We start from the raw sequence: 27,894 nt of genomic DNA on the forward strand, positions 1-27,894 counted from the left end.
AAGTTTAAGATACTCAGATCAGAGTAAGAAAATTTAACAGGTCTAGTCAAAATTCCAAAAACTAAGAAAAGAAACAGTGTGAAGATGGCATATGTGGAAAGATCACTTCTAGGACCAGTAAAAGACAACAATCCACCAAATTAAGATGCTTCTAAAGGGTATGTAATAATATATTATGGTAATTTTAACTTCCATTTTGCTGATGACTAGGGATGCTGAGCATCTTTTCATGTGTTTATTGCCACTCATATACCATCTTTTGTAAAATATTTTTTCAAATCTTGTGCCCATTTTTAATGATTTGTTTTCTTATTATTGAGCTGGGAATTCCCTGTATACCTTGATGTAACTAATTTGTTTTCTTCAAGTCTATAAGCTTGCCTTATAGACTTATTTATTGGTTTTGTTTTGGCCATGTCACACTGCATAGCATGTGGGATTCCAATTCCCTGACCAGGGATTAAACTCGTGTCCCCTGCAGTGGAAGCACGCTGAGCCTTAGCTGCTAGACCGCCAGGGAAGTCCCCCTTCCTATGTTTTATTCTAGGAGTTTTTTAGGTTTAAGTTTACAGACAGGTCTAAGATCCATTTCAAGTCAATCTGTCAGTATGGTGTGAGATACTAATCAAAATTTATTTTTTCCAATATGGATATCCACCTGTCCAAAAACTACTTGTTGGAAGATTCTCCTTTATTGAATTTTTACACTGGCAATTTTGCTCAAAATCAACTCATCCTATATACGTGGGTGAATTTTAGACTCTATATGCTTCTCTACTGATTTATATATCTATCTTTTCAACACTGTCAAAGTCGTTTGATTACTGCACTTTATGTTAAGTCTTGCATTTATTTCCTTTCACTCTTCTAGATACTTTTCCATTTCTACATAAATTTTAGAAGTTCAATGCATCTTATTAAAGTAAAGAGAAAAAAATTAGAATATTTAGAGAAAGGAGTTAATAAAAGTTGAGTATGAAATCAAGAAACAACAACACTGCATTTGTATATTAGCAACACTATGAAAACCAAATGATGGCTAAAATTTACACTGCATCATTCTAAGCTCTTACGTACATTAGCACATGTAATATTCATCACAACTCTTACCAGTTAAGTATTATTATGTTCATCTCACATATAAAAAGACAGAAGTACAGAGCAGTTAAGCAATTTGCCCAAAATTACACAGATCAAAAAGACTGGTTGAGAATTAGAACCTTAAAAGTATAGCTCTTAGGAATAACTCTAACAAACATATGTAAACATACTTTCACAGGGAAAAGTCGTCAAACTTTACCCAAAGACATTAAAGAATACACAAATGGAGAGGTGCACAATGTTCAAAACCTGGAAGACTCTATTGTAAAGATGTCAATTGTCTTCTAAGTGATTTATAAAGTCAATATAATCTAATCAAAACCCTAAGAGTGCTTTTTTCCCTCTTTGAGGACTTGAAAAGCTGATCCTAAAATTTCTAAGTGTAAATGGTCAAGAACTGCCAAGATCCTCTTGAAGAATAAGAGACTTAACTGTCAGACACTGAGACTGCCGGTAATGACAAAAATAATAAATAGACCATTGGAGCAATGCCCAGAAAACCACTTATGCAAATATTAACCTCCAGTTAATGGTATGTGTTAACAATTCTGAAACTTTCTGTGTATTATAGGATTGAGCAAACGGGTAAATATGTTGAGGCCAATGGAAACTAGATCTCTCATTCCTGAAGAAAGGAAGCACAATATGAAAAACGGTGCTCAATGAGAATCGGAAATACCAGTTAAATTGGAAGTATCAGTGCTCAATTAGAATTGGAAGTATCAGTGTTTTTTAAAAAACACACACAGAGAAATATATGAAGTACACATACACATCCACTTAAAGTTTCTAGAAGCAATGATACCGTATTATCAATGAGCATATATATATAGTGCCTTAATACTGATTTCCACTAAAGGGAACCAGGGCTCATTGGAGAAATGGCTGACTGCAATGCTAAGGCAGGGAAAGTAAAGAAGATTTGACACATCTTCTGCCAGAAAGTAATGAAGTGTGCATACAATGATGAGGACACGTCAAAAGGCCACAGAAACTTGTATGAAAGGGCTCCCACTGGCCAAATCTGGGATAGTTTGAACATAAAATGAAAAACAATAATATGAAATTACTGCTCATATAATAAGAATTTACAAGTGCATATTAATGTGAAAAAATAAGTAGAATGAATAGTAAATAAGTCATACAGAGCCAATGCACAGTATAATGAATATAGACAGTAATAGTAAAATGATGCAATGGGGTAAGTATCACTTATCCCAGTGATCACACTATACCATGTAAATAGAAAGTAGCACATTATAAACTTACATTCACATAAATGCAGTAAAAATGGATGAATGAATGGAGTGGTAAAAAAAGTCCTTTATAATAAAACCCCAGCTACCAAATCAGGAGGAAAGATGAAATTAGCAAATCACCAATACAGCAACAACCATCACGGTGACAACTATTTTAGGCAATGGATATTAAAGCTGAAGTGTGAAGGACTTCCCTGGAGGTCCAGTGGTTAAGACTTCATCTCCCAATGCAAGCAATCCAAGTTCAGTCCCTGATTGGGGAGCTAAGAACCCACATGCCTCGTGTCCAAAAATCCAAAGCATAAAACGGAATCAATATTGTAACAATCAATAAAAACTTTTAAAATGGATCACATCAAATAAAAATCTTCAAAAAGAAAAAAACAACTAAAGGGTGAAAAGTGGTAAGAAACAGGCTGTTTATATAGTCTCAACATATCTTCCCTACAAAAAAGTGTTTTTAATTATAAAGAGGAAAAAAGTAAGACAACTGGAAGAAACCACCTTAAGTGATCAAAGTTAACATCACCACGAATAGGATAAACTGGCAGCAATCCTGATGTAATGAAACGAGAAAGACACAACATTATTTCAGCCAAAAACCCAGACACACATATTGGGATATATTCTATTAAATACTCAACCCTGAACTCTTCAAAAACTTAAAGGTCATAAAAGACAAAGAATGAGGAAATGTTTCAAATTAAAGGCCTCCACAAGACATGACAAATAAATTAACCTGATACTGGTTTGGATCCCTACTAGAAAAACATTTTCTCATAAAGAACATTATTTTCACAACTGGCAAAATTTTTAAAAGATCTATGGATTAGATAATGGTATCATATGAATGTTAATTTTCTGATTTTGTTATTTACATAAGAATGTCCTTGTTCTTAGAAAATATACAATGAGTATTTAGAAGGGACATCATGCCTGCAACTTACTTTTTTCTTTTTACTGCAACTTATTTTCCAATGACTCAGAGGAAGAAAAATACCACACACACACACACACAAAGAGAGATGATAAAGTAAATGTGGTGTGATGTTAATAATCAGAGAATCTGAAGGATGCAGGAGATTCTTTCAACTATTTCTGTAACTTGAAATACTGCAACAGTCACTAAAATACTACACACTTTAAAATTTCTAAGTGTTTATATTTATAATGTCAAAGTAACAAAGGATTTTTTAAAACATGACACAAAAACACAAACATAAAGGGTATGGCAAGTAAATTCGGCCATATAAAAATACCATGAAGAGAATGAACCAAAAAGCCAAAACTGATAGAAACTATTTGCAACACATAAAACCAACAAAAAGACTAGTGTCTAGGATATTAAAGAATTCCTACAAATAAACAAGAAATGACAAGAAACTAAATATAAAAACAGGCAAAAGAATTAACAGAAAATTCATAAAGAAGAATGGCCAACAAACATAAGTTTAACCTCATTGATAATTAGGAAAATTTCAAAGCAGCACTGTTCATAATGGCCTCAAACTAAAATAACCCAAGTGTCTATCAGTAGTAGCACAGATAAACCAACTATAATATATTCATACAGTGGAAATCTATACACTTGACAGTGTTGAAAATGGATAAGCAAGAGCCATATATGTGAACATAGATGAATCAAAAAGGAAAACAGTGTGCTTCCATTTAAATAAACTTCTAAATATAGGAGAAAAATCTCTAGCACTTAGGGCTGCATAATGAGTAGTAAAAAAAACAAAACCAAACCACAGGAGAAAAGCAAAAAAGCAAAAGCAGGACTACCATCAAAAATTTGAGACTACAGATATATTGGAGCAGGAGAACGGGAACACAATAAACGAGAGGGGTACAAATGGTGCTTCCACAGTATGTGTATACATTTTATTTCTTAATCTGAGTAATATGGATATTTAAAACTGTACTCAGGGGCTTCCTTGGTGGCTCAGTGGTAAAGAATCTGCCTGCCAATGCAGGAGGATCTTTGATATAGGAAGGTCCCACATGTCATGGAACAACTAAGCCCGTGGGACACAACTATTGAGTCTGTGCTCTAGAACCCAAGAGTCACAACTACTGAAGCCCACACGCCCTAGAGCTCATGCTCTGCAACAAGGGGATCCACCCCAGCTAGAGACCAGACTCTGGCTCGCTGCAGCTAGCGCAGCCATAACTAACTAAATGAAATTAGTAGAATAATGTTAAACATTTCATGAAAAATAAAAAAAAAAATTAAAAAACTATATTCACATATTTTTACAAGCTTTTCTATTAATATAATATAATACATCTCTAAAACAGATCAGGAAGACCCCAGAATGCTTACAACTTAGCTCTAAGAACCTGAAAGGGTAATCTTTAAAAGAAAGAACAGCTAGGTAAGTAAGGAACAGAGACCTGGAAGTGTAGCATTTTCAAAGCCAAGAGAAAAAAAAAGAGGGAATAGTGAACCATGTCAAATATTTGTGAGAGGCAGAGTAAAGTTTCATACAACACCTAAAGGTATTGTTCTCTGTTTGATAAATTACTTATCTTACAATGTACATACTATTTGCAATGACAAAGGACTTATTAACACAATAAGAAAGGATAGCAACATTTTGATATTTTATATTCAGAAACCAAAATTCTTAATTGTATTTTTAAAGTGTCCTCCTCCCACAATGCAGAACATCAATTACACCAACAGTATGTATTCAATTACTGGAATATGTGCAGTTCTGCACCTGATAGCCAAGCTTTGGCAAACCTGAATGACAGCCCCAGTTCCTATCACTTGCTATTAAAATGCTAATTACAAAGACCTTTGGCTCTGCCAAGTTGTACACATGAGTAGAGGTTGATAACAAATACAGCCCCCTTCAGTATCTACAAGGGATTGGTTCCAGGACACTCCCAGCCCCCTCAAGGATGCTCAAGTCCCTTTATAAAATGGCACACAGTATGTGCATATAATCTCTGCACATCCTCCTGAATACTTGAAATCATCTCTAAATTGCTTATAATACCTAATATGTTGTAAATGCTATGTAAATAGTTGTAAAGACAATGTAATGCTATGTAAATAGTTGCTGGTACAAGGCAAATTCAAATTTTGCTTTTTGGAACTTTATGAAACTTTTTTTTTTCTCCAATTATTTTTGATCTGCGGTTTGTTGAATCCACAGATGCCAAACCTGTAGACATGGAAGGCCAAATGTATAAAACACAAAAACCTGGTTAGACTAAAACAGAAACTTCAACAATTCAGGGACATGAACTGAACAATCCACTTGACTTTTTTCAGTTATAAATAATAAAAAGCTTTTATTTTAAATTTACTCTTTTCTAGAAAATTTGGACAACTATTTGGCTAAGGATTCTTTTTTCTCACCTGTAAAATGAAGATAAACTAAATACCACTTAAAGTCTCAATTAATATTTTATGGTGTCATCTGGCAAAGAAAAATCAATCACAAAGGGTAATAAAATTTAATACCTTATCTAAATAATAAACCACATTTGAGTGCTGCAAAGCCAAAAAGTACATTAACCTAGTGATATATTCAACTAGGCTATTCACTACTTTTCCTTTTACATAAAGGTTTACTTCAAAAGTTTAGATTACTGAGACCTGATCTTAAATAAAAGAAGGAAGCTCTTCAAAGCAACATTAGCATGAGTAATGCAGAAGATTGTATTTTTATTAGTGCAAAAATGCAATTTCACACAAACAGCGTAATGACGAAAAGTTCTGATGTTTAAAAAACAAAATCCTCTTCTCTGAAGAAAGAAAGAACATACTACCAATTCAGGCCCTTGTTTTAAAATATCACTACTTTAAAAAGGAGAAGTATTTCTCTCAAGAGCACTTAGGTCAATATTCTGCTGGCTATAAATCAACTTGTTTAAACCAATGGTAATATATAAGACTATTAAATCCAGACAAATGGTTGTATGGTTTATAAAGAATGAGCAATATTCTTTAATTAATGGTAGAAAATAAATTCAATTTTAGGTATCCACTTGTTTTTGACAACTAATAGAATCTACTAATATTAAGATTCAGTTAATGAAGACATTTTTGTTCCATGAGTCTCCTTTTTCTCCTGAAATCCTGAGAGAATCCAAGAAGAAATCATCTGACATATATGGATTAACAAATTAAACTTGTAACTTCAGAAAACTTGTTCTACGACCCAAAACAGAACTACTCACCAAAAGCAGCAGCCATAGGGGGTTCAAGGGATGGCTGGCCATCACCAGTGGGAAGGTCTAAGCGAGTGAAGTCTCTGCTTTTGTCATTATTATATTTCACATTAAGGCTGGTGAGCTTGGAGAAGTCAATACGCAGAGTGCAGCATGCATTATAGATATTCTGGCCATCCAGAGCCTAAAGCATGTAAGAAAGGGACTGATGTTTTGCAAGACAACAATAAACCAAGTAGCCTCTACTTTGACAAAAAGTGGCAACCAGGCATAAAGCAGAGAGGACTAAACTAAAAGCCAAAGAATTGTATTTCCTTTTACCTTTATCACTAACTGTGTGAGCCTAAGAGAGAAAATGAAAACTCTATTTCTCAGTTTTTTCTTTGGTAAAGTGAAAATTTCTATTTTATCCATGGTAAGATAAGTGGAAGAGGAGAAATGTATAAGCTTGAAAAACTATAATACATTATTGTACACTACTAATTATGATTATGATTATTTTAAAATGTTTAAATATATTTAACATTTCATCTTAATTTATATTAGTGTAGTTTATATAGGTTAAGATGATATAAAGTCTTTGTAAATGGTACTTGTCAGAACCACAATATGTGAAACAGTATCAACCACTTTTTTTTGTTGTTGTTGTAAATTTATTTTCTTTGAGTAACAAGATTGAGGGAAGTTTTAAGTCAGAGTAGATACAAGACCAAAAATTAGCAATCTCTTCTTTCAAAATGATAAAGATCTTCCGAAGGGATATTTATAGCTACTAATGACTTCCACAAACACTTGAATTTACAAAAAATAGATATCAGAAACTAAAACACAAAAAATAAAACAAAAAATACGTGTACTAAAAAACGCTTACTTATCATAACCATTACTGACGAGTATGCCATCATAAAGGTACAGAACAATACATAAGGTAGAGGACGCAGCAAATACCACGGTCATTCCTAGTCAAGAGCCAGACACTACGTGACACGCACAGTGTGCCCACCTCAGTCTCCATCTTCGGGAAAAATTAGAAATGCTTCAGACACTGATATAAGATAGAATTGGAGTTAGGGATAGATCTCAGTAGGAGATGGATCAAACATAACCAAACTGAACGTGAAGTTTTATGTTTTGTCAAAAGACAAGCACTTGTGTGCCAAAAACAAGGCAGTATGAATTGAAAGCAGCATATTTCCTAAGACTTAATGTCTGTCAATTTAGAGCTCAATGAGATTCAACAGTGAATATGGTTGCAAAAATACAGAAATCAATCAATCTTTGGCTCACTTAATACAAGTAAATGAGGGCACTAGAGCAAAGATAATTCTATTCTATTAGTTAGATTATATCAGGAGAACTTTGTGCAACTCTAGACTTCAAATATGACAAACAGAAATGAATCCCAGAAATATAAGAAATGATAAGGGATTTGAAACCATTTCATATGAAGAAAGAAGTAGTTTTTAGACTATAAAAAGAGCAAAAGGAACAGTACATTTAAAAATGATAAATTAGTTTGTATATTTTATTACAATTAAAAAAAAAAACATAGTAAACTATAGCACAGGAGAAGACATGATGACCTTTGGTATCACTAAAGTGACTATAATAACAAGTGAAAAATGAAACAAAGATCATAATTACCATTTTGGCATAATGTGCATTCAATGGGTCAGCATACTGAAGCAAGGCTTGAAACTGATTATTCTTTGTAAAGGTGATAATCTTTAAGACTGTGCCAAATTTAGAAAATATCTGGAAAAAAGTTCACATTAGGTTAAATTTAAGGGAAAAATTTAGCTAACTTATCCTTATAAATACAACTTGATTCATAAATCTCAGTTTTAAATGAAAATAATATCCTTTATTAAAACTACTGGTACCAAAATTACTTAAATCAGGCCTAAGATGTTCATGTTCTAACACCCATACATGGCTTAAAACAGTGCCTGACATACAATAGGAACTAAATATTTAACCTATTTTATAACTTGTCACAATTGGCACAGTACTGAAACAGAAGGTTACAACAGGGATTAATTAGTGCTATGAGATAATGGTGTTGCAAAGCATATACCTAGAAATGGAAGAGTCACACACAGATCAACTATTTCAGCCTGAGAATCAGCATCTATTTCCTGAAACTTTTATAGAAAGAAAACTACAAAATATTCAACAAAATGAAGCACAAAATGTCCAATGCTCTATTAATTCATCAAATAGTCATAGAGAATCGTTGTAAGCTCTGAAAAAAGTCAGGAGTGAACAAAGTAGAAACAAGAATCTCAGCACCGGTTCATCAATTTTAAACAACAGCACCACACTAATGCAAGATCTTGATAATAGGGGAAACAGTACGTCTGTGGGGGAAGGAGGTATATATATTCTGCTCAAAGTGTTTTGTAAACTAAAATGCTCTAAAGAATTCTAGTAAGAAAACAAAATGTGAAATGGGAGAAAAACTAGAAAAGAGAAAGAGAACGGGGGAGGAAACCACAAACAAGTGCAGTTAAGTAGGAAACAGTTATCAAGTTGGCAGATACATGTCCAGGTATATCTTGGCAGATATATAAAAAAGTCACTTTAAATGCCAATGTTCTTAATACGCTAATTAAAATACATAACTGTTAAGAGTGGGCTTTTTAAAAAGTACATGCAAGACCCAACTCTAGGTTATTCGGGAGAAATCCACTTTAAATATAAGGACTTAAGCTAAAGAGAGAGAAAGATACACCATGCTAACACTAATTTTTAAGAAAAGCTGGCAGAGCTATATTCATTTCTTACAAGGCTGACCTCTGAAGAAAAATTATCAGGGATAATGAGGGATGCTATATAAGATAATGGGAGTCATTTATCCAAGAAGACAGAACAATCTTTAAAATGTATGTGTGTAACAAAAAAGAACCAAAATACTTAAGAAAAAAAGCTGTTAGAACTGCAAAAACACTATTGTTGTTGGAGACTTTAATAATATCCCTCCAATACAGACTTATGGATAAGTCTGTATAAGTCTGTATTGAGACTGTGAACAAACGTATGGATACCAAAGGGGAGAAGGGTTGGATCTAATTGACATTTATAGAATAATATATCCAATAACAGCAGAATACGCATGAACACCAAGATAGACATATTCTGAGCCATAAAGCACACTTAAATTTAAAATAATAAAAATCATACAATGTGTATTCTCAATTATAGATTTAAACAAGAAACCAGTAACAGGAGAAAACACCTAGAAAATCAGAAGGAAGGTAGAAAGAAAGAAAGGAGTCTCTGCTCTTGCAAGGAAAGACAAGACAATAAATAAGCAAATAAATAACAATACCTGGTCATACAAAAGTATTTTGTTTTAAATAAAAGGGAAAGGGATGAGCGTGATGCAAGTTGGAAAGGTGCAAGGGTGCTCCAGGAAGGCCTCTCTCAAGTCTTTGGAGAAGAGGAATTAACAGAATGAGGGGAAGGTTCCTACAGAGCCCTGGTCACCAATGCTCTTACAACACTTGTTCTACTTCCCCAGCACAGAAGTTCATGGCCAGGGTTCCTACAATGCATTATGCTTTCCTCTGACGTCTCATTTTACATTTGTTTTTTCATAAGACAGAAACGTGTCTTGCTTCTTAAACCTAAGTATTCCCTATGCTGGTAAGAATTTGCTGTCATTACACACTATGTATGTGTTTCCTTAATAGGCAAATATCCTGCTTTTTTATTATCAGAAAGAATGATCATGAATAACTATCCTAGAGGACAGGCAACAAAAGATAAAATAGAAAAATTCAACTACATCAAAATTAAAACCCATGTTCACCAAGACTATCAACAGGATTGAAAAGGCAACGCACAAAATGAGAGACAATATTCTCAAATCATTTATCTGATAAGAGGTAATATACAGAAATATGAAAAGAAGTCCTACAAGTCAAAAACAACAAAAACCCAATTTAAAAAACAGGCAAAGGATTTGAAAAGAACTTTCTCCAAAGAAAGGGCTTCCCTGATAGCTCAGCTGGTAAAGAATCCTCCTGCAATGTGGGAGACCTGGCTTCGATCCCTGGGTTGAGAAGATCCCCTGGAGAAGGAAAAGGCTATTCACTCCAGTATTCTGGCCTGGAGAATTCCATGGACAGTCCACGGGGTTGCAAAGAGTTGGACACAACTGAGGACTTTCATTTCACTTCTCCAAAGAAGACAATCAAATAGCAACAAGCACATGAAAAGACGCTCAATGGCAACTCGTGTCCACCCACAGATGAATGAATAAACAAAATGTGGTGTATACATATAATGGAATATTATTCAGCTTTAAAAAGGGAGGAAATTCTCACACATGCTACAATACCGATGAACCCTGAAGACGCTGTTCTGTGAAATAAGCCAGTCTCAAAACAGCAAATGATGAGTGACTCCACTTTTATGAGGAACCTTGTTGTTGTTTAGTTACTAAGTGGTGTCCAACTCTTACGACCCCATGCACTCTAGCCTGCCAGGTTCCTCTGTCCATGGGATTTCCCAGGCAAGAATCCTGGAGTGGGTTGCCATTTCCTTCTCCAGGGGACCTTCTCGACCCTGGGATTGAACCTGTCTTCTATATTGGCAGGCGGATTCTTTATACCACTGAAGAGAGTCAAACAATTCTTATAAGAGATCAATAAGACTCGTGAAACTAATTTGTCTTGGAAAGGATCACCAGAAAATTCCAATCTTAAAGATGTAGTCTGAAGGCTCTCTATTGAAATTTAAGATGTTTAAAAAAATATATAGTTAATTTCATTATGGTCATACTTCAGGGTTCAAAATGTTAAGACCTTAATCCCTCATATAACTCTATTTTGAAAAACACCAGGAAATTTTTGTTTTGCTCTTTTAATGAAAGGTTTGGTCTTATAATAAGTACTTCCTAAATACACCCTCATATCCTAGAGAATAAAGTTTATAAAATAATACCACGGACTTCCCTTGTGGTCCAGTGGTTAACAATCTGCCCTGCAAGGTTTGATCCCTACGTTCCCCTGGTCGGGAAACTAAGAAGATCCCATATGCTGTGGAGCAACCAAGCCCATGTGCCACACCTAGAGAGTCTGCAGCCGCAACTACTGAGCCCATGCACCACAATGAAATATCCCATGTGCCGCAGCACAGCCAGAGAAATAAATAAATAATTTCAAAATGTATGTGTGTGTGTGTGTTATGGTTACAGTCTCAATACAGACTTATCTATAAGACTTATCCACACTATTTACATCAACAACTACAGTAGTTCTCCAGATACACCAAGCGGTTTCAGACTTCTATGCCTATATATGTGACTTTCCCCCTGTTCCTGTATCTCTTTATATAATGTCTAGGAAATTTTCATTTATTCTCTTTCAAAACTCAGCTCAGGCAATAATGCCACCAGAAAATTCTTAGCCCCACCCAAACCTCAATAGAGTCCATTTTCTTTACCAAATATTTTTATCCCCTTCCTGGCCTCGTTGTTTTACTTATACTGTATTATACATTTGTCTATATATGTCTCCTTTAATTAGACTGAAAGTTCCTTGGAGGTATATTGCTTGTCTTGGTCATTTCGTTAGCATTGACTACAATTCCTGGCACATAAGAGGCACAGAGTAAAAGTTTACTTTTAATTGATAAGAAAATTACACTCTGAGACCTGAGTGAAGAATAACCGCAACACGCAAATTTTAAAATGATAAACATTTCTTATGTAAACTATCTTGTTAAAGAAGTAACAAGAACATATAGTTTGCTCTAAAATTTGCGATTTTTATACTATATTATGCTATAGGACCTAGTTAAATATCACTTAATCTTCAGATTTTGTTAATGTTTAGATCCCTTTCTCTCATTTAATTTGAACAACAGCCTGAAGCATATCCTCCCTGGCAGATGTGTTTGGCTATATAATTTTTATCTGAATGTGCTGAGAGAATATAAATGTACTCATCTGGTTAACCATGCTCTCTAGAGCTTCCTGGACTGTATTTACTGAGGAGCTACAAAGATCAATCTGATATTATTAAAGTAAGCAAACACCAATATCAGGGAATTCAGCAATGCCTTAAGTGTGATTTTTAACAACTTTTTATAATTATCAAAACACTTATTTTTAAATAGATTTGGCTTCAAAAGATCAATATTTAGGAAAGTTTCATATATATTTTTATTGATTACAAGGTCTTTGACAACTTCCCTAATAAATATACTTTGCTGTCATAAATACAAATACACAGAGACTCAACTCTTGATATGTCTTGTGCATTTTAATCTTTTCAGACTTCAAAATGGGACTAATAAAATACAAGAGATCAGATTCTGGTAACATTAATCTTCAGGGTGATGAAGATTAATAAAGAGAACTTGCCAGAAACTGAAAATGTTCACTAGTATTCACTTGAAAAAAGCATTATTCATACTAGAAATTTCTAAAATAGCAGGCACATTAGCTACAATTTGTTTACAATAGTTTTTGTAGGCAACAAAAAAGGTGACTTAAAAATTAGAATTCGGAGGCTTCCCCGGTGGCTCAGTGCTAAAGACTCTGCCTGCCAATGCAGGAGACACAGGTTCGATCCCTGATCCGGGAAGACCCCACACACTGTGAATAACCAAATCTGTTTGCCGTAACTATTAAAGCTGTGCCCTAGAGCCTGGGAACCACAACTACTGAGCCCAAGGGCTGCAACTACTGAAGCCCATACAGCCCAGAGCCCGCACTCCGCAAGAGGAGAAGCCACTGCAATGAGAAGGCCGCGCACTGCAGTTCCACAGTACTCCCTGCTTGCCACAACCAGAGAAAAGCCCACAGAGCAATGGAGACCCTGCAGTCCAAAAGAAATAAATAAGTACTTTTTTTAAATTAGAATTTTATAAAAAAAAAATAAATAAAAAATAAATAAATAAATAAATTAGAATTTTATATTACTAGTGTCGATTCTTTTATTTGATACAGTAATAATTGATTTTTGCAAGCTATTTATCTTTATACTTCGATTCAAAAAGGACTTATCTGTCTTTCATCCTGAAGAGACTCATCTATTGGACCTCTGTTGGACATAACTAACACCATACATGATGGTACTTCAATGTAATAAATTCCAAAAAAATACTGTTTTGCCTTACTCCGTTAGTAGACAAAGAAATTTTTTAGAATGCAGGGCTGAGTTTACATAATGGATCAGTTGATGAATGCCTTCTTTACCTACAAATACTAAGTGATGCCATTCAATCCCACAGCCTTAAGTGCCAGTCATATGCAAATGATCACCAATTTTCCAGTCCTGAATTTTTACGCTCAATACAGACTTATTTCCCAAATGTTTCTTCAATATCTCCCATTGGGTGTCTAACAGGTATCTCCAATTTAAGTTGAAAATATACTCTTGATTCCTCCCCTATCTCCCACCCTTGCCCCACATCTTCCCCCCCCTCAGTCTTTACTATCTAGTATAAGATGGCTCTGCTTTACCAGAAGTTCACATCCACAATCTGGAAAGCATTGACGGTTACTCTCTTTCTCTTTATATCTCACATCTACTCATCCCATCAGCACATCTTTCCAAATACATATGTAATCACCACTTCCAGTGCCCACACCCCACCTGGGTTACCACCACCTCTCACTGGACTGTGCTAAGAGCCTTCATTATGCCATGTAATCACCACTTCCAGTGCCCACACCCCACCTGGGTTGCCACCACCTCTCACTGGACTGTGCTAAGAGCCTTCACTTATGCCTGTGTGTGTGTGTGTTAGTCACTTAGTCGTGTCTGACTCTTTGCGACACCATGGACTAGCCCGCCGGGCTCCTCTGTCCATGGAATTCTCCAGGCAAGAATACTGGAGTGGGTTGCCGTTTCTTTCTCCATCACTTATGCCTATAGTTCATTCTTAACATAGCAAACAAGAGCAATTCTGTTAAAACATTCAGCCTGTCATCTCACTCCTCTGCTCAAAACCCCCCATGGATTCCTATTTCACTCAGTGTAAAGATTATAAAGGCTCTTCTCTGAGCCTATCAGTCATAGCTTTCGTATTTTTTTATATCCAATGACAGTCTTTTTTCTGATATTTGAATACATTAAGCACACTTCCATTTTACGGACTTTGCACTTGCTGTTCTTTCTGCCACTTATACACATAATTTAACACCCTCACATTCTTCAGGCTTCTGCTCAAATGTCTTCATATTGTAAATACTTCTGAAATAGCACCATTCCCATCTCAGTCACTCTTAATTCCCCTACCATGAGTTAAAGGAAAAACACTAGCTTCCACAGATGTTAGCAGTTTAGCTAACGTCAACTCTTCAGCAGAGAATACAGAAAAATTTGCTAATTATAACATGTACAACCAACTCCATGTATTTCCCAATCACAATATTTATCACATTTCACACTATTACTTACATCTTACCCAGAGGCCACAAGAGCAAGGATCTGTTTCTTACAAAGCAAATGCCAGCTTCTTACTAGAATCTAGTAAGTACAGCCATCATTTCTTGAGCGCTTACTATGTAACAGGCACTGCTTTAAGTGCTTTAAATGCATCAACCCATGAAATCCTCATAACAAATGTATAAAAGAGATACCATCTTCATCCCCATCATATAAATAAGAAAAAGACATAAAAGCAGCAAAGTTTCTTGCCCAAGGTTATGGAGGTAGTAAGTGGTGGAGCTAGGGTTCAAACCAGCTCTAGAAACTGTATCCTTTATTACTTTGCTATACTATACTTAAATCGGCTAATGGACTAAGACAGAAATAAGAAGGGTAAGAGGAAGAGGGTCAAAGAGCCAGAAAAGCCAGGGTGCTAAATAAGCAGAACAGTCAGGACGTGAGGTTACAGAGACAGTGAGAGGTCTTGATATGGGGGCATTAAGGGCCCTGGTAAGGAATTTTGCTTTTTCCAACAGTAGTGTGACGGACGGAGAAGGCAATGGCACCCCACTCCAGTACTCTTGCCTGGAGAATCCCATGGATGGAGGAGCCTGGTAGGCAGCAGTCCATGGGGTCGCTAAGAGTCAGACACGACTGAGCGACTTCCCTTTCACTTTTCACTTTCATGCATTGGAGAAGGAAATGGCAACCCACTCCAGTGTTCTTGCCTGGAGAATCCCAGCAACGGGGAGCCTGGTAGGCTGCCGTCTCTGGGGTTGCACAGAGTCAGACACGACTGAAGCGACTTAGCAGCAGCAGCAGTAGTGTGACGGAGGATTAAACAAGAGACGGCTATAACTAAAGGGCTGAGAGGCCTATCCCAATGGTTACCATTGAAGACTCAGAAATACTTCTCTTCACTTGAAGGACCCATGATCTTTAGGGAAAGAAACAAGGTTTGTTACTGGTCTCAGCGAAGTGACAAATGGAATAACAAAACAGGACCACGCAACCTGGGCTAAGTTCACTGCTGACTGATAGCAATGTTGAGCCACAGGTGCAATAACATCTTTTGTGAAGCAACAGAAGTTATCAGCAGCAGCTACAGTGCTACAGGAGCAAAAGCAAACAAAAAACGCTGATGGATCACAGAGAGCTCGATGCTACTTGGTGGGATAAACAGAAAAAACGAAAATTCATCAGGACAAAGAAGCCAATCAATTAAGTAACTGCTGAACCCTTTTAGGAAACAACAGTGGCTATGAATACCACTGCTAAAGCCCTCCACAGGACATGCTTCACAAACATACATATTTAGAAAATGGTACTCAGGAAACTATTATAGGTAATAGAGTAGGCATAATAAGTGGTATATTTTGATATTTACATGCACAGCATGTGAACCACGGGCTGTGCTTAGTCATTCAGTCATGTCCAATTCTTTGCGACCCCATGGACTGTAGCCCACCAGGCTCCTCTGTCAATGGGGATTCTCCAGGCAAGAATATTGAAGTGGGTTGCCATGTCCTCCTCCCGGGGATCTTTCCAATCCAGGGATCGAACCCAGGTCTCCCGCATTGCATGTGGATTCTTTACTGTCTGAGCCATTAGGGAGCCCAACATGAACCATATAAGGAAATGTATCTGAGCTCTTATCACCAGTTGGTACAATGACAGTGGGGAAAGTAACAACTTCTAAGGTCCCCAGTTCCCTTATTTGTAAAATGTGAGGAGAGGATACATGTCAATTCTTAGATATAAGTGCACACATACGACTCCCCATGACTCTTCATTCAGTAGTACAAACCCAAAGTTTTAGAAAACAGTTAAAATGATTCTAAATTGGCCTAGGGTTATGCTGTTTAATATTATATATATTGAGACATAAATGTGAAAATAAGCATATGTTTCAGTGTTTTAAAATAATTTTTATATATAGGTTAAGTATAATGAAATGGAATACTAGAGCTGGCATCAGGAGGCTTGAATTCTGACTGGTTCTTCAATTATTCTTTACAATACTCAACAATTATCGGAGATTTAGTTTTATTCATTACAAAATTATGTAATAACTAGGTGACAGATCTTGCCTTAAATTCCATCTCTTCACAGTAGGCCATGATGTGGTACACTGCCTCTTATCAAGACGGTTTAGACATAGTAATGGATAGTCTATGAAAGTTATGTTGAGAGTCAGTATTTAATTTGATACTTCCATATTACATGTGAAGTTACTCACATCTTCCTTTTAAAGTTTTAAAAATAAAAGTGCTCAAATGTATGGAGGAATCTATAGAAATAAATTTGTTGTTTTCTATATTGACGTTACTTTCTCAGAAATAACTAGTACCAATTTTTTCTTTATAGGAATCTATGCTTTGTTCATTTTCATGCTTAGGTATAAAAACACAGAATTCTTACACACCTTTTTAAATCAAGTATTTAGGTTAGAAAAAGGAGGCTTTCAAAAACTATCTCTAACTGACACTATTCCTTGCATGAAACAGGATGCTGAAGACTTTTATTATTTAAGTAAATATATTAACCAGAATCAACAACCTGAAAAACTAAAGACGGAAAACATTAAAAGTTACAGAGGTCGTATTTGACTCTGCTTTCGTAAGAGTGTTCCTCCTTACCTGATGAAGAACTTCCAGGGTAACAGGATAAAAGAGGTTTTCAATAATTATTCGGAGCACAGGGCTCTGCCCAGGTAGAATTGTGCCTTCATTGGTAGGCGCTCCAGGAAGGGCCAGACTTCCTGACTGGACCGTACTGACAGCCTGCAGTGCAGCTTGGGCTCTCTATGTAACAATCCAAAACGAGAACTTGTGGTTACACAGACACATTATACAATCCTTAGTTGATGTAAATTAATATGAAGTACTATGGTTAAATAAAAATATACATATCTGTTGAACTTTCTCTGGATGTATATATCCTAATATTGTAATCAGTCAAGAATCAAAAGTCTTGTGTTCTTATCACAGTGACACAATATTTAATAGAGTTGCTTAAATTTACTTGAATAAATGAAAAAACTATAGCCAAAAAAGAAGAAAACTTGTATACAACTTTCATATCCTAATTTTTTAATGACAAAAGGGAAGAAAGCAATGTGAAAGTAACATTAAAGACCACTTTAAAAAAAATCACTCAAATCCCTCTTCTTTTTTCCTCTCTGAACAATTGAGTTCTAAAACCTCTGGGTGGCATATGATAGGCATAAACATGGAAGAGCTGTGGTGGTTCAGAGTGGGGCAGGGAGGGCATCCTGGCATGAAGCATCAGAGCCTGAGCAAAAAGAGGAAGGCATCCATCTGCCTGGCAAGGGGAACCTGAGCCCGAACAAGGTAAGCAAGGCATCTGTGAGTGGGTGGCTCACTGCCAGCTGTCAGAACCTGGGGAGCATAACAAGGGTAAGAAAGATATCCAGAGGAGAGCAGCCTAGCCAGGATTATCAGAGCTCAGGGAGAGTCAAGAAGAGGGCCACAGAGAATTGGGTGCTTCCCCTGTGGCTCACTGTTAAAGAATCCACCTGCAATGCAGGAGACGTGGATTCAATCCCTGGGTCGGGAAGATCCTCTCTGGAGAAGAGAATAGCTACCCACTCCTCCAGTATTCTTGCCTGGGAAATCCCATGGACAGAGGAGTCTGGCGGGCTACAGTCTATGGGGTCACAAAAGAGTTGGACACTACTTAGCAACTAACAAAAGCAGCCGCAGGGAATAGGTAGCCAATGTAGTAAAGATAATTCGAGTAGGGAGAGAGTTCAACAGAGGGGCAGACTGGTATGAGATGTCAGAACCCAAGAAAAGGAAGGCAGAAAAGTTTCTAAATATGATGCTCTATTAAAAGGAACCAGGGTGCTCTAAAAAATGTCTAGGTCTAAAACTGGAGCAGGAAAGCATAAGATGAGTGTACATTTCCAGTTTTGTGGGGTTTTCCTGTTGTTGTTTTGTATCAGAATGCAAAACAGTTTTCAAAGAACAACAGAAACAAGCCAAAAGGACACAGAAGACAGCTTGAAAGGGGCTCCCACTGGCATTATTTGAGAACCAAAATAGTGATTGTAACAAATAAAAACCCATCAGATAAAACAGGAAACCTGCAAGTCCACAGGCTGATAAAAATTGACAATTGATAAGGAACAGTCTATTTACACTGCTAAAGTACCTCCCGTCAAATACTCTTCTTTCCCCCTTTGTAAGTCATAACTTTATACTAGAGAAGCCAGGCAAACAGCAGTCAAATCAAGTGATCAAAGAGCACACCATCAGCAACGCAGCAAATTGAAATTATTATGTACCACCTGATACGATGAAATGAGAAGAAAAGAGCATTACTTCTGTGATGTTCCTGTCAAAGCTGCATACACTGAATCTTATCACAAGGAAACATCAGACAAACTCAAATTGAGGGATAGCCTAGTAGATGAGTAGCCCATAATTTTCAAAAGTATCAAGGTTATGAAAGCAAAAAAAAAAGAAAAAGAACTTAACTGTTTCAGATAAAGGGAGACTAGAAGATATGATTTCTAAATGGAACATGCAACTCTGAATAATGCTTATTCTGCTAGAACAAACATCACTGGGACAACTGGCAAAACTTGAATCTGGGCTGAGGGTTGGAGGGAAGTAATACATCAGTGTTAATTTCCTGATTTTGACCAGTGTATTCTGGTTTGTAAAAGAATATCCTTCTTTGAAGGAAATGCACACTGAAAGTTTGGCCAAGGAAGACAGGCCAGATTAATAGTTTTTCCCCAAATGCCTCAAAGTAATCAGAATGTCTTCGTATTATATTTACGACTCTTTTTAAAAATTTTTTGACTGCCTCAAAATTTAAAACAATTATTCAAGTGAAAAGGGGAAACTGAAGAGGAAAAAAGCATGGTTGATAATTAAGCTAATAGTGAAATTAAATGCAAGTTTAATCAATCTTGTGTTCTGTACTTATAATTTCCTAACAATAGTGATAATGAATAAAATATTTATGCCAAAAAATGAAAAAACATCCCACCACTTTAATGCAGATTCTTTCATTTCTACATCTTGTATTCACTTGAAATTTTAAAGATCATAGTATTGTGTCACAGTTCTTTGTTATTTTATATTAACATTTATTTTGTTTTCATGACTTTAATTTTAGTTTACTATTTATTATACCACCTTTCAGAAGTGGGATGACTAGCTTTTTAACATTTTGTTATGAAAAATAACATTAAAATAAATGTCTTTCTGAAAAGTGGCAGTCTTTTCTGTATGCTTAATAACTGAACAACTTCCACTTTTGTACTTATATACAACTCTTTTTTAAACCGTTTAACAACATTTTTATGCCATATAAAGACTTTTATGTATCAAGTAATACTCGAACTGCCAAATGTTCAGTTTCCAAATCATCTCTGAGAACAATATATGAATAATTTGAATATATCATTAAATACATATGCGCCTGTAAAGTCAAGTGTGTGATACTGAGCACCCCAATTCTGCTTCACACGTAGCAGTTTATCTTATTTTATACTGGGCTCTCCAGGAAGATGTTATTTGGAAAACAGGGTTGTACTGCTTTTAAATTTGAAAATTGGCTCACAGTCCCACTTAGAGCCTTTAAATAGGCAATGATGAGGTTTGGAGGTCATTCAAAAAAGACTCAATTAACACAGGGATTAGAATTAGCAAACAAGAACATTGAAGTAGTTATTGTATCTGTATCAACTGCTCTCGCATGCACACACACACACACACACACACACGAAAGGTTAAGTAGAGACATGGAAGACAGCATTGTTCAATAGAATTTCCTGTGATAATGAAAATATTCGACATCTACAATATATTGGATATTAGTCACTGGTGGCTGGTGAGCACTTGAAATGTACCTAGTGCAACTGAGGAACTGAATTTTTTATTTTTAATTTATTTAAATTTATTCACATTTAGCTAGCAGCTGAGGGGTTCCCAGGTGGCTCAGTGGTAAAGAATTCACATGCCAGTGCAGGAGATTTGGGTTCAATCCCTGGGCAGGGAAGATCCCCTGGAGGAGGGCATGGCAATACACTTCAGTATTCTTGCCTGGGGAATCCCATGGACGGAGGAGCGTGGCGGGCTACAGTCCACAGGATCGCAACAGAGTTGGACACGACTTAGTGACTATAGAACAACAAGCAAGCAGTTACCATATTAAACCTACTGAACAACCAGCGAGCAGTTACTCACAACTTTAGAATGTTCAGGAAAAAACATCAACATAGTGAGGCTCTCAGTGGAGTAATGGTTCCTTTTTCTCTCACATCAGGAGAGAAAAAGGAACCATTATTCAAGATTTAATCATCCTATCAAAACTAAGCCTGAATAACTGAAAGTAAATGTAACCTTTTTGGCTACACTGTGTGGCTTGTGGGATCTTAGTACTAAGTGTGGAGTCCTAAGCACTGAACTGCCAGGGAATTCCCAACCTCACTGACTCTACTTCCTTATCTACCAATCATTCAATCAATTCTTTTTATTAAATAATTCTATATATATGCTTACTACTGCTATATTACAGTTATTGTTGCTATTGTTGCTGTTTCTCTTCCTCCACTCCTTCTTCTTTGGCATAAAAGACATCATGTTGCAGAAATATGAGAAGATACGGTATATATTGTTTTAATCATTCTACAGTTGTCAATATACTCCGCATTAGAACTTCACAGAGCATTGAGTACAAGTCTCCGCATAGCAGGCATGCAAAAAAAATTATTTTGACAATAAAAATCTGAGAAAGATTTGTTTAATAAGTAACTCTAGTTTCAATTTTTAATTAGGCAAAAATATTGAAGGAAGAAAATGAAAAGTAGAGGGACATGCTTCACTGAGGACAAAAGAAAAGGGAGGGGGAGAAAAAAGAAATGTCTTCTTAATATGAAGAGACAGTTCAGGTACAAAGAAGACATATTTTCTGTGTATCTGATGCTAAACATTACAAGGCAGCAGAATTCTTATTATGGGAGATAATTTTTCAACATTTCAGCCACAAACCCTCTGGAATGGTTACATTAACTAGTAGTAAAGGAAACAGCAGTATTGTGATGGAAAAACCAACAAATACTTATTGAGGTTGGGAACGTATATATACTTCATGTAAAATTTAAATATTCCTAGAAAATATGGCAACCCACTCCAGCGTTCTTGCCTGGAGAATCCCAAGGATGAGGGAGCCTGGTGGGCTGCCGTCTATGGGGTTGCACAGAGTTGGACACGACTGAAGCGACTTAGCAGCAGCAGTGGAAGAAAATATAAAGAAGGTATTTCTAAAGTTGAGATAGAAATGAATATACAACAAAATTCACAGATATTTAAATGTTCAGTTTGATGATTCTGGGGGAAATATTTTAAGGAAAAAATTTTCCGTGGTCATTATTTTGCAAATTTATAAATTTCTACCTACAAGACCAAGAAAAACTGTCTATACAAAAATGACTGCTACTAATACAACCATTTCTCAAATGCTGCACCTCAAAAATACCATCTAAAGTTTTTAGCTCCAATTTTAGTTTAAAGCAAGGGAGGGAAATAGTTGATATTCACCTGGCCCTCTGCTAAGTATGTCCATAAGTATGTTTTGGGATATCTTGCTATTCAGAGAAGAAAAGAGAATGAAACAGTAATTTATCAGCTTCTGAGGGCTGTCAGAATAAAAAATATTTGGTACCTCTCATTAATATGTATGTAAACAGGTACCTTCAATTTTGACTTCAGCTTTTCTGTAGGACTCTGAATAAAAGAAAACCATTATTTTATCAAAAGTCAATGCAAAAAATGGACAAAAGTAACAAAATGGCAAGGGTACTGGGAAGAAATCAAGGCTATCTAAGAATAAACTAGGTCATTTGGGCTGGCTTTGGTTGCCAAGCAACTGGGATTTCTCACCGTTTCCCTTTAGAATAATCCAGTCTTTAAGAGTTTTATTAACTTGTGTCTTCTTCAAGACTTAAACATAATTAGGAATCACGCTAATGACAAAACTGCATGACTTATACAAAAGAGAACTGAAAATTCTACTGAGAGATAGGAAATAAAATATAACTTCCTCCTCAAAAGGATTAGTTAGCGATATAGATATGTTAACTATCTCCATATTAATCTATAAAATCAACCCAATTCAACTGTGTTTTGGGGGTGTTAGGAGTTATCAAAATAATTCTAATATATCCTGAGAAATAAACAAAACCTATTATCCATTTAATTTCTAAAAAGAGAGGGGAAAAAATTGAGCTTTGCCCTATAGTAGGTTAAGCCACAGGGACACTGAAACAGGAACGGAACAGAACGGAATCCAAAAGGCAATCCAGATTAGACACAGACTGCATACCACGTGAGCAGCACACACGTGAGGGCAGATGGAGGTCACACAAGCAAAATGTGCAGTCATGTCTAACAAGTATATTTATGCATGTTCTAAGTAGGCAAAGCCTGTGTACAGAAAGAAAAGTAGAACATGACAAAGGACAAGTTTTACATGAGTGGATAATACATGGGCTACTCAACCACAACAAAAGAGAAACTGGTCAGTGGAGTAAGTGAAAGACCCTAGCCTCCCTCTCCACCCACAAAACAGTCTTAACAAAGATTTAAACACTAAAATAAAGACAACCAAAACATTAACGTATAAGAAAATATAGGTAGAAACTTTTTAATCTTGCTATATTGGGTTTTTATGAGTATGGTACCCATGTCAGGGATCACAACACAACTTAAGAGACTTGACTCTTACATAAAAATAATTTAAAAACTGAATTAGCAAACAAAATCCAGAGATGGAAAACAGAATGGCAGCTGCCAGTGGGGGTAGGGGGAAATGAGGAGTCAGTATTTAATGGGTACAGAGTTTCAGTCTGGGAAGAGGAAACAGTCCTGGAGATGGATGGTGGTGCTAGGTTGGGCAATGTGAGTGTATTTAATGCCACTGAAGTGTTATTCACTAGCTTAGTAATTTCTGACTCTTTGCAACCCCACAGACTGTAGCCCACCAAGCTCCTCTCTCCATGGAATTCTCCTGGTAAGATTACTGGAGTGGGTAGCCATTTGCTTCTCCAGAGTATCTTCCCGACCCAGAGAGTGAATCAAGTCCCCTTCATTTCAGGCAAATTCTTTACTGTCTGAGCCACCAGGGAATGCCACTGAATCATACACTTAAAAATGGTTAAAATGGTAAATCTCATATACGTATTTTATCACAAATGAAAAAATGGGGAGGAAAACTGCATTAACAGAAATCACTGTAAATACGTCACAAGTTATTACATAAAAGTAAGTAAAATAATAAGATATAATTTGTTAACTATCATATTAACAAAAATGGACAGGAAAATCGCTTGCTCATATATTATCAGTGGCACCCTAAATCAGCAAATAATCTTTACAGAAAGCAATACTGCAATGTATATCAAAACATAAAACATACATAGGCTAAGTACCAGCAATTCTGTTGCCAGAAACAAAAACTGTAAGATAATGCCGCAACTGTGCCAAGATATATAAGAATGCTACTATAGTACTATTTGTAAAAGCATAACATTGCAAACAATCTCAATGTCTATTAACAAGAAACTAGATAAATTATGGCTGTCCTTTTGAAGCAAGTATTATGCAATCATTTAAAAATGATGACGTAATAAAAAGTAAAATAAAAAGTATGAAGTAATTGTGTATTTCTTCTCATGAAACATCACTGACCTACTGTAGAGAAAAAATAATAGCTCTTAAAACATTAGGATTCCACTGGTGTAAAATTATATACATAGACAAAACCTGAATAGAGAAGGGTACACAGTAAAATGTTTGCAAAATGTTAATCAGTTATACCTAGGTAGCTGGATTGTCTTTTGTTTTTTATTTTTCTGGATTGTCTGAATGTTTTACCATAAGCATGTATACTACTTACAAGGCAATGTTTTACTTTAAAAATTTTATATATTTAAAAATATCTAACATTTCATTTACTCAAGTTTAGATAATTTATTATATGTCATTAATATGTCTTAGAATAAGTTAAGGATTGGATGCAGGAAATGTCATTGTTTTTAAAAATGTGGAAAACTATAATTTAAATTCAGCAGCTTGTATTATAATGACTTTCAACACAGAAACAAAGAGCTGAAGGAGTTCTTTTGCCTAGGGCAAGACTATCAGGGCCAAACAATGCTCTCAGCATAATATAAAACCTATTTTTTAAAATGTACTTGCTAAAAAAAAATAAAATAAAATAAAATGTACTTGCTTCATGGATAAATTTTTCCTACCCTTAAAATACTTCAAATTACTATTTTAACTACTTAAAAACTCAACCTGGAGAGACAAAAAAGTTTCAGTATGGTAAGAAATGTTCATAGTCTATATTCCACATTTATCTTGGAGAGTTAAAATCATATAATGAACATATTTATATAAATTCTTATTATAACAATAGGATCACCACTCAACTTCTCAATGCCTTTGTTACATATTCTATAAAAAGAAAGGATTGACTTCCATAGTTCCTTTAGATCTGAAATTTTAAGAGACATTAACAATGTACTTTTTCCCCGCTTATGGAAACAGTTTGAAGGGAAAACTGATTGCCTGCCATTTCTAAGGCCATATCCTCAAACACAGTTTCAAATGGCAGTGCTTTCTTATTGGAGTCTTTGGATAAGAATTTATATATACAATCTTTATCAATAGAGCATCTCATGATGAAAAACACATGATTTTTTTTCCACTTAAAAATAGAAACTTAGTTATTATATCATGTATTCTTAAAACTATTTTTATAAATGACATTAATACTTACAGCTTGATTAGGCAGATTGTCAGTCTTAAGTTCTCTGTGATTGGAATACTGAATAAAAACAGGCTGGCTTCGAAGGTGAGGAGTAACAGGAGTGTAATAATTCACCATAGTAACAGCAGCTTCCTCAGAAGCCATTTCTAAGAAAGCCTGCAATAAACACAAGAAAGTAAAGTGAAAGCTCCTGTTTTTGAAAGGCAGCTAAGAACTATTTTGTCATTCTAGCTGATCTAAAACTCATGCATTCTTAACAGAAGTCATATTACCCTCAAGGGGATGAAATGACTTTCGTTTCAAACTCTATCACTGATAGTTACTGAAAACATATTTGACAAAAGTTGGGTTCAATAAAGGATTTGGGATTGGGAAATTGACAGTTGATTAAATGACTCTGTGTGGTTTTTGGTCTTCTTACTTCTGTTTCTTCTAAAATTTAGAAACAACTAAAAAAGCAAAAATAAATATGTGCATCACTACTATAAATTGATGCGTTCAGTTTCTTCCTAAAAATTTCTCCAATGATCTGTTCTCCTTTGCCTTTTTATGAATGTAATTAGAACATTCATGTGCCAAGGCTCAATTGTACAAATTAGGGAAATGGGAGAACATCCTACATTAAGTCAATATTGATTTGATTTGGGTCATTCAAGTGACCTTTTTTGGCTATTGGTAATCACTGTACTGATATTAGCTACTTGAAGACTAAAAAGAACTGAGATGGAAGAAGCTCCTTAGTATTCATGTCTTATTCTGTTTATGGCTTCTCCTCACTGTCATGATTCCCATTAACTTATGTGACAGGAATCGGATACTTACAGATCTTTAAGGTGGCAGATTTTATCACCCTGTCTCAATGGTTAAGAAGATAAAACATATACTAACAGTTCTGAGCCCTGACTACCTCTAAGAACACTTCCAATTTAAAGTACAGGAAGAACTCATGATCCAAATCACTATCTTCGAGGAATAAAACAGATTTTAAGTCATTTACAGTATTTAAAAGGTACAAATGTCTGTGATACACTTTAAAGCTGCTATCCAATTGTATAAGTAATACAGTTTTTCTAATATTTCTAAGAGAAGTAGATAAAAATGATCAAGGTAACAAAAATAGCTATGGCAGTATTTCTTAACTATCTGGTTTTTTAAAGTCATCTTTTCAACAAAGAATTTGTAAACTGTATTCTAATAATATTCACCATATGGGGAGAGTCTCTTCCTGCAAACTCCCTACTAAATGTTGAGACTCCTACAATGTCACACAAAGGAAAGGCTGAACAATGTCTTTGGATATTGTGATTCTAGTCAGGAAATCATTCCTATATGTATATACAACCTAAAAATTCATATGTAAAAATAAAATTTTCCACATGGAGTCCAGTAAAAGAATTATTTATGTTTCCCCAAAGTATCCAGCCAAGGATCAACCTCCATAATGTAGGATGAAGAGAAAATAAAAAATCACTACCCACAGAAAGGCTGGTGAAAATAACCCTTACTCTATCCTCAACACTCCCAAGAACCATGGAATGATTATGCCGACAAGTACTACTATAGTGACTCACATCAGAATCTCTTGCTGAAGTAAATTACTAACAAGGTATTTTCTGAACAGGATTTAGGATCAAAAGACAAGCAATTAACAGCAATCAGCACTACAGAAAAATATAAACCTAGAACCAATAGCCGAAACAAAGGAAACTGTGACACTGCCTGCTGCCTCTCAGTTATTTGACATAAGATATAGGATATACTACATGAAACATAATAAGTACGTAACGCGTGCCTGTTAGACATCAGACAGCCATTAGACGTGGTCGTGTTGGCTCTTTTCAAACTCTGCGAACCATACTAGTCTCAATAGTGGCATCTGTAAAGAAAATTAAGATCCAAGTGCCTACACTACCTCTAAAAGATGTAAGAAAAATGTATAAACACAAGGACTGAATACTAAGACATACTATTTAACTTCTCCAGTTCTTAACAACCTCAACTACCTTAAACAAGGCTGTTAATTTAAATAAATAGTTTACTAAAGATAGGGGTCTGAATCAGACATCATTATCCAATCTTGGATGGTAAACAATCTGATCTCTTCTGATAATCACAGGATATTTTCATAAACCATTTTGTAATTAAGA

At 35.5% G+C, this 27,894-nt stretch overlaps 1 protein-coding gene across 8 annotated transcripts in view; it reads right to left on the bottom strand.

Annotated features, from left to right (window-relative positions):
- PTBP3 (polypyrimidine tract binding protein 3) overlaps positions 1 to 27,894 on the bottom strand; it is a 91,572-nt gene that overhangs the window by 20,241 nt on the left and 43,437 nt on the right. For 7 of the 8 annotated variants that reach the window (XM_015472698.3, XM_015472697.3, XM_010808276.4 and 4 more), the window contains 4 exons: positions 25,757 to 25,903; positions 17,575 to 17,739; positions 8,193 to 8,303; positions 6,558 to 6,732 (listed from right to left, as the gene is read on the bottom strand). In XM_015472698.3, coding sequence (XP_015328184.1) covers positions 6,558 to 6,732; positions 8,193 to 8,303; positions 17,575 to 17,739; positions 25,757 to 25,903 — 598 coding nt within the window. Of the gene's footprint in view, positions 1 to 6,557; positions 6,733 to 8,192; positions 8,304 to 17,574; positions 17,740 to 25,756; positions 25,904 to 27,539; positions 27,624 to 27,894 lie in introns of all 8 variants that reach the window. The other variant, XM_015472699.3, reaches the window with a different exon arrangement.

This window comes from Bos taurus, chromosome 8, assembly GCF_002263795.3.
Source record: "Bos taurus isolate L1 Dominette 01449 registration number 42190680 breed Hereford chromosome 8, ARS-UCD2.0, whole genome shotgun sequence".
In the NCBI taxonomy this organism is placed as follows: domain Eukaryota; kingdom Metazoa; phylum Chordata; class Mammalia; order Artiodactyla; family Bovidae; genus Bos; species Bos taurus.